The 8202-nt window shown below is 31.6% G+C and overlaps 1 protein-coding gene across 1 annotated transcript; it reads right to left on the reverse strand.

Moving 5' to 3' along the window:
- Nucleotides 1-822: 822 nt before the first annotated feature.
- On the reverse strand, nucleotides 823-6778 carry LOC139898933 (ran-binding protein M homolog). Its single transcript, XM_071881737.1, has 10 exons — nucleotides 6262-6778; nucleotides 5135-5281; nucleotides 4963-5052; nucleotides 4784-4829; nucleotides 4080-4156; nucleotides 3620-3779; nucleotides 3054-3122; nucleotides 2839-2898; nucleotides 2264-2350; nucleotides 823-1260 (listed from the first exon to the last, which is right to left on the reverse strand). The coding sequence occupies exons 1-10, from the start codon at nucleotides 6675-6677 to the stop codon at nucleotides 982-984; spliced, it is 1431 nt and encodes a 476-aa protein (XP_071737838.1). The 5' UTR covers nucleotides 6678-6778; the 3' UTR covers nucleotides 823-981.
- Nucleotides 6779-8202: the final 1424 nt, after the last annotated feature.

The raw sequence follows: 8202 nt of genomic DNA on the forward strand, positions 1-8202 counted from the left end.
GAAAGAGAGGTCAGGAGGTTCACTCCAGACATCGTGCAATGTAGGTTGTCGCCTCGAGATTAGTTTGCTCACAAAATGAGTCGGAAACTCGAACCCGAAACGAACAAAAAAAAAAAAAAAAAAAAAAAAAAAAACTCGTTATGATGTGTTTTAATCTTCTTGAATATTATATTGTTTTGCACTCGAACATCTTCTAGTTAAAACATTTTACAAGGCCAGCGACACCGGTTGTAGACTTTTAAATCAAGATGGTTCAGAACCATATCACAATACTTGTAAAAGCACTAATGTAGCTTTGAACAGGAAGTCGGCTAAATAATCAGAAAGAGCTTACAGGCCTTGTTGTCCTACTTTAACAACAATAACATTTTTTTCTTTTTATTGCATCCCACGTACAAAATGATTTTTTTTCTATGAGCTAAAGCTGTAAATGATAGTATCTATTCTATGTCGAAGCATCCGAAGCATAACTGCACACTCACACGATCTTTGCCGACTTCATAGTTATTAAAAAAGTTCAAAACATGTGTCCACTTGCTTATATGATGTAGAAGATCTAAAGTAGCCCAGGAACACTAAAGTGACCATACATACTTGCATACTCTGCACATAGGTGATGTTTCAAAAAAAAATTAAAAATTAAAAAGAAAATCATCTTTTCGTTTAAGCATCATTGACATATTTTCGTTTTGAAAGTTACGCAAAGAAATGGTATGAGTCTTAATTTTAATAATTATGATAGATATTGTAGTGTTAATTTTAATAATTATGATAGATAGATATTGTAGTGTTAATTTTTATTGTTATGGTTAATAATATTTGTTTCAAAGTTTGAATGGTGCACTTAAAAGCCAGTGAAACAAAATGTACATGCTACTTAAGTTTAGTTCTACAACTTAAACATCTGATAGCAAAAAGACAGTAAATAGGGGATATCCACAACGGTTGAGAATGAAAGAATCGTATTGTATAAAACTACTACTAAGCATTCTTAGCGAGGAGTTGTTTTTTCAGATGGAAACCTTCCCCTTGATTACCGTTGAGTGATCGTTTTTCTAAAAAGCATGCAGTTAACTGCATCAAAAGCCTCTCAAGATAAGAATGCAAGTAACTTGTTTTATTATTATCTTGCAGGTTTGGATTTGTAGATAATATCAATGCGTTTACTGCATCTGCAACGTTTTCTCTTTGTGCATCGTCCAATAAGTATCCCACTGCTGATTTTGCTGGCTCTTGGTATGCCAACAAAGCAGCACATTCCTACATAATCAAATAAAAAAACAGGTAAAAGATTTTCCCTGTTTGGGAGAAAGGTGGAAGGTTTTCCCTGGGCGAGTAATCCGACCCCATACTCTGATGTACGCAGCCCAGATTACTTCCTTTCCAACCCTGGCCACCACAAAATATTCGTCCTAGACAGGATTCGAACCTGAGACCTCTTACAAGGAACTCAGGGCCCCAACCACTGGGTTATCTTGTGATGGTTACTCGCCTACACAATCGAATCATCTTTCATAATCATCCCAAAATTAAAAACTAGCAAACTGGTCATCCTCACATGGTTGCGCATTAAATAAAGGGTCAACAAGGATAAAATTTTAGTATAGGTGAAAATATCCGGCCAAGGTTTTCTTCATGCAAACACTTTTATCGAATTTTTTTTAACTATAGTTTTAACAATTATGACTTAGTTTTACCAAAATCCTAAAATTTGAAAAAAAATGATTTACGAGGTTTTTAAGACCAACTTATAAACACTGAGCGGAGGAACTTTTCATGTTCGGGTTATCTGAGGAAGAGGGCAAGCATTTTTATTCATATGTTACACGGCCTAAACGGGTACCGTTTGTGACCCTAGGATGTGTTACTAATGACGTTTGAACACGGGACCATTTGTGAGGATATCATGACGTCATCCACTAGGTCATCTTGTGATGGTTCAATTTAGAAATACTACAATTACAACAACAAAACTCAATCCCACATAAGTGGGGTATGAGGAAGGTAAGATGTAGACAATCCTTCGGCCAATAAGTAGGTTAAACAAACAAAAAATAAAGTGTGAGACGCCATGAAAATGGTAGAATCAAATTTCCATGGGTTTTAAACCTGCCTGAAGTTCAATTTAGGCTCTATGCGACAGTCAAGCCGTCAATAAATCGACGCTTGCTGTTGACTCGATTAATAGAGCCACGTCAATTTAGAAATACTATTTGGATGAATAAAGCGTGGATGATGTTGAGGTTTTAATTCTGACGATTACCTGAACAAGATCGTGATACTCTTTTAAGCTATTAAACTTTTGAAAATGAGTCCTTCCATAATCCACAGCTTCCTCCAAATGTCCAACCTGAATAACAAATGATATATCCACAAAAAGATGCATTCAAGTATTTAAGTACAAGTCGGTGGACCTTTTTTTCTTTAAATAATATATTTCAATAAAGAAGAGAACCATAAACATTAAACATAAACATAAAAAAACATAATGTTAACATAATTGTCTAGGAATATAAACACCATCGTTCAATTGTCCAAAACCCTAATTTCAATTCATATTAAAATGTTCAACCAACTTTAATTTGGACCGATACCGACTTTGAGCAATTTTGACCCGTTGACCAATGTCGACTAGTGTTTACCAGCTTTTAGCCCAATTTAGGACTTGTCTAGTTGGAGTAGTCCCAAGACCCAACTAATGTTTGAGTATCATTTCTATCTCATATTCAATGATTGATCATTACAAACAAATTGAGGATCTTAAGGTAGATAATAACCATTTAAACAGAACCAGCCCTCTCATATAAGTAAAAAGAAACTACAGAATATAACATTTACCCGAATTAGCTCAATGAACTTTTGACAGTATAGCATAAAACAAATGGCTGACGTATCGTTCTGCAGAGAAGATAAATATTTCATGAGGGTCAACATAATATGAGAACATACAGAAAATTAAACAAAAAAAAAAAAAAAATCATTTCCAATTTGCAACATTGCAAATGGATTAGGCTAAATAATAACATCACTATTAAATGCATTAGGTTATTTACCTGAACAATCTGTGGAAACAACTTGCGTAGATTATCAAATGCATCGTCAATCTGACCATCTTTTATTAGCTTCAAAAGACAAAAAAAGGAACACGGGTATATATGAAGTTAAGTCTTGCAATTCCAAAAACAACTAACCGAGGGAAGTTAATATATAAGTATAAGGACTAGAAACCAAATTATATGAATAGAGGTGGGCTGGTCGGACAGGTGATTAACGCCCTCGTTAAGTTGATCCACAAACGCTTTTGTCCATAGTTACATATTAATTAAATAATTGCTGAGATATTTATTTACAGAAACAACATATTACAGTGATAATAACTTCCAAGAAGTTGGTACTAACTTAAATTTATAAACTTTAATCCAATTACATACGACTTTTTAATTATGTAAACTTATATTACTAAATTTAAAAAATTAGGACATATAACAAATACTTGACTTCTGAGAGCAACCTAGTGGGACCCACGGACACATTTCCCTCTCTCCAGACCTTACAAGATAAACTGAAAATACTAAAAAATTAAACACACCTTTTTATATACATCGACTAATTGACATACCTTTCGAAGATATTTTCTATCTTCTACTTTATACATATTATGCTCATTGAAGCCATTTTCATGAAAACCAGTAATAGGAGGAACAGATTCTTGTGTAGCCTGATCAAAGACTTCAAGCGTTTCTGCATAACCATAATGCTGTAGGTACGAACGAACAACTCTGATACAAACAAAACAGTTATAACCATTTTAGCACCAGGTTATCAACTAATTCATGTTAATGGTCAACATACATATATAAATTGGCTAACTAAAAAAAACATGAGCGCAACAAAGCAGGAAAACAGACAAATGTTCAAAAGATACGTTAAACATCCAAGCCATTATCATTTATTAAAAGAGACACGTGAATATGAGCCTTTCTTAAGTATTAAAAGTCTGAAAGATCATGATTTTTTTTTTTTTTTTTTTTTTTTGTTTTATTACGATTAGTGTTGAAAAAACGTAGTAAGATACATACCCGTAACTGGCTGTTTGGGGGATGATTATGTTTTCAATATATATGTGTTGCTTTGCCCTTTCTGTTGCTTCATATGCCTGTTCACCGATTCAAACACAGAAAGATACGGTGAACACATTATATAGCAGTATCATAAAAAAAAGGGGAAATGTGCAAGGTTATCCTGCTATCACACTCGGTCCTACTATTGAGAAATTGTAACTTTGTTTAATAGAACTGAAAAATAAAGTATTGAACGAATAGAAGTTCTAAATGGGTTAAAGACATAAGAAATAATGCAAATAATTGCTTGAAATTTGTTTCATAAGTGAGCAAGGATACATCACAAATTTAAAGGAATTGTAATCACAACATGATTTTTTCATAGAATTAACCAATAGATTTCATTTTTATTATCTTAAAACAGTAAACACACATTATGGGTCTACATATAACAGTTTATAAGACAATTGACAACATCTACGTTTTGTTTTCTTAGTAAAGCATAACGGAAAAATGTTACTTTTATAAAAGAAGCAATGATGACTACCATGAGCAGCAACCGTTTTTTTTTTTCCCGTACATAGTAATACTAAACAACTATAATTTATTGATGATTTACAGGCCTAAGACAACTGGCCATAACACCCTTAAATGTACTATTTGTACAAAACACATAAACATAACAGTAAAAGCCAAAGAGACATTGAAATATCATATGTTACCTCAATGTCAAACCTAAATTCAGTTTTCCCGAAATTAACAGTCACCCTGCAATATAGTAGTATACATTCATTATCAATGATTTTGGGAAACAACAAATTATTTGAAACATTTACAAAATCTACAATAACATCCAAACCCTGTCGAGAAGTTAGGTATATAGAGGAAATCATAAACTTACTCCTCATTTTGACTGTGAACACCAATTGTAGGATATAAGTGACCTTTGACAGTGTTATCTATTAGATATCCAACCAATTGACCATTTTTCCTGGTATCAACAACATAAACAAATTTCTTACAAAGTTATGATAAAAAGACCAGACCAAAAGAAAGTATAGAAAGAATCATACGTGAAAAATATCTTCAGTGAAGCATAGTTTATACCAGCACCGACTGTATCACCTTTCGTATAAGTTGGGCCAAATATTTCTCCTCTCCCTTGTCCACGATAAAGAAGCCCATCGTCCCCGTGATATCCAAAAGTGTTTGCATCCCACCTGTAAATAATATCAAACACTTCAAGATTACAATCTAAAGGGCTAGAAAATTGAGTTCTCATATCCATATAAATAAGAGTAAGTTTGATAAAACAAAATGATTAAGCACTGATTGGTTCATAATTTGAATGATCCAAGGCATCTGAATGAACTTGATTTAGAATGATAACTTGTTTGATAATTATTTTGAATGAACAATATGAACAGTGGCGACAACAACATAGGGCAGGGGGGCAGATGCCCCCACTCAATTTTAAATTTCTAGGCTTTCTCAGGCTTCAAATTTCGAATTTTTTGATTTTGCCCAGAGCGGATTTAAAATTTTCAAGCTTAAAATTTTATTTTGCCCCCAAAAGCCTTAATATTTTGCTCAAAAGCTTCCAGATTTTTCCCCCAACCCAAAAGCTTCGCTTATATGAATGAAGTAAAATTACATTATTAACCTATTACATGAAGAAATAATTCAATATAGTTGTTTGTTTAGGGTTCTTGATATATATTAAGGATGATATTACAAAAAACTTAGATGCTTAATTGTTAAGAGAGTGTTTCAACTCTGAATGGTTAAGCACTCAACATCATATGTCATTGAGAGGTTAGAAGCAAATGAGTTGAATGTTGATGAACCATTCAATTAAGAGGTAAACAAACACACCCTAACTATTCAACGAAAATTACATGTTATAAACATATCAACTGACAATTGTAAAAGGCATACGAGAGAGGGCCATTTCTATATATACAAATTTGAACTTACACTCCTTTTTAATATGTTAAACAATTCGGCCAAAAGGTAACATCATAAGTTTATACCTAAGGTTTGTTATTATATTAATGAGCTGATCAACTAAATTCAATAAAAAATGATAAAAGGATACTAGTACCAAAATTGCATTTCAATAAATATCACAGATAATAGCAGTTATGCACACATGATGATCAAGTATCAGAATTTAAATTAAAAAAACAATACAACATACCCAGGTTGTCTGTGCAAATTAACAGCATTGGGTGTAAATCCAATAGAAATTTGACCTTTAGTACCAGCATCTTTAACAGTAATCTCAAAGTAATAAACAAGACGTTTAAGAGGTGCAGGATGATTAGCTTGAACAACACCAACATCATGTCCATGCAAATTCACTCTTGGATACTTAACTGATAATTTATCTGGTAACACAATTGAAAATCCACTCGAACTTTTTGTTGTATCCAATTCACTCGGTTCCAATTCGATTTCATCTGAATCGAAATCTTCTTCATTTTTATCTAAATCCATCATTTCAACAACATTATCTTCATCTGTTGATGATGCTTCTCTTCTTTTGGACTTTAATCTCCATAATTCTAAAAAATATGAACCTACTAGATCGTGATTTTCTTCTTTTTCTGCCATTTGGTGAATTTGTAAACTGCGATTGAATTTGAAACCCTAGAAACAGATATTAAAGGAAACACGATTTGTATCATCCATCTCTAAACTAACATTCCGTAACGAACACTAAGTGTATCTACATCTATCTATCTATCTATCTATCTATCTATCTATGTATATAATTTGGCATAATAACGATCTGTGTAAAGTCGATTTTTAGACGAAGAGGAAAGTGAGTATTATGAGCAAAATGGAAATAGAATTCAATTAGAAGATTATTGTGTTATAATAGTAATAGTGATAGTGATAGTGATAAAATTAAAACAGCAGGGCTAATTATGTTGTTAACCTAAAGTGTTGGGGGTACGGTCTCCAAAACCAAAGTGCATCCAAATTTTTTTTAGAAAATATTGTCCATTTCCTCCATGTATTTTCTATTTTTTTTTGCTAGTTTCATCTCTGTATTTTATTTTATGCATTTTTCATTCTTAAAAATATTTTAAAGTCTCAATTTCATCCCTCACTCTAACGGAGGTTAACTGAGTCTGTTAAAACTATTTATAGGAACTATCTACGTAATCTTTAACTAATTAAATTACAAAATTCAATTAAGTATCTTCATGATGGAGTCACACGAACAAATCGAGGACCGGATTTTAATACGTTTTTTTATAAGAGATGATAAATCTACCGTACTCCATCTTGCTATTCTTAAAAAAAATTATTTTAAGTGTGTATATATATATATATATATATATATATATATATATATATATATATATATATATATATATATATATATATATATATATATTGGCAAGATCAATGAGGAAGTAACCAATCAGGGGAAGTGAGGGGAAGCAAATTTTTTTTTTTCATTTTTCTAGAATTTTTTTTTCAGGCATCAAGATAACACGAAAATATGAACATTTAAAAAAGACATTTCGTGATGAATGTTATTATTTATGTGGGAAAACGATCGACAAAAATAACATTCAAGATAATATTGATCGTGAAGAATGTTAACGTTTTTTTTCTTCATGTTTTGTGAAGTAAAATTTAGTCCGATTTAGAGTTTAGGGTTTAGGGTTTGGTTTTTTGGGTTTAGTCCCTAAACCCAAAACCCAAAACCCAAAACCCTAAACTCTAAACTGTTCGTATTAAAAACTCAATCTAAATCCTAAATCTAAACCCTAAACCCTAAATTTCTAAACCCTAATATCTAAAACCTCAACATACGCTCGAAAAACATGATAATTGTTATATAATACTTCTTCGAGCGTTTTCCTGCCATTATAAAACATTTATCACAAAGTGTCTTTATTAAATGTTCATATTTTCATCCAATCTATAATATTCGTAAACAAAGTTTTTTTCATAAAACGAAAAAAAAAATTAACTTCCCCCGCATCCCCTATTGGTTACTTCCCACTTGATCCTACAATATATATATATATATATATATATATATATATATATATATATATATATATATATATATATATATATATATATATATATATATATATATATATATATATATATA

The sequence above is a fragment of the Rutidosis leptorrhynchoides genome, chromosome 3 (assembly GCF_046630445.1).
Source record: "Rutidosis leptorrhynchoides isolate AG116_Rl617_1_P2 chromosome 3, CSIRO_AGI_Rlap_v1, whole genome shotgun sequence".
Taxonomy (NCBI): domain Eukaryota; kingdom Viridiplantae; phylum Streptophyta; class Magnoliopsida; order Asterales; family Asteraceae; genus Rutidosis; species Rutidosis leptorrhynchoides.

Coding starts and splice junctions, on each gene's coding strand:
- LOC139898933 (XM_071881737.1), bottom strand. CDS start 6,677: ATGGCAGAAAAAGAAGAAAATCACGATCTAGTAGGTTCATATTTTTTA. Junction 5,282..6,261: donor AATTTGCACAGACAACCTGG/GTATGTTGTATT, acceptor TATTATTTACAG/GTGGGATGCAAACACTTTTG. Junction 5,053..5,134: donor TCACTGAAGATATTTTTCAC/GTATGATTCTTT, acceptor TGTTGATACCAG/GAAAAATGGTCAATTGGTTG.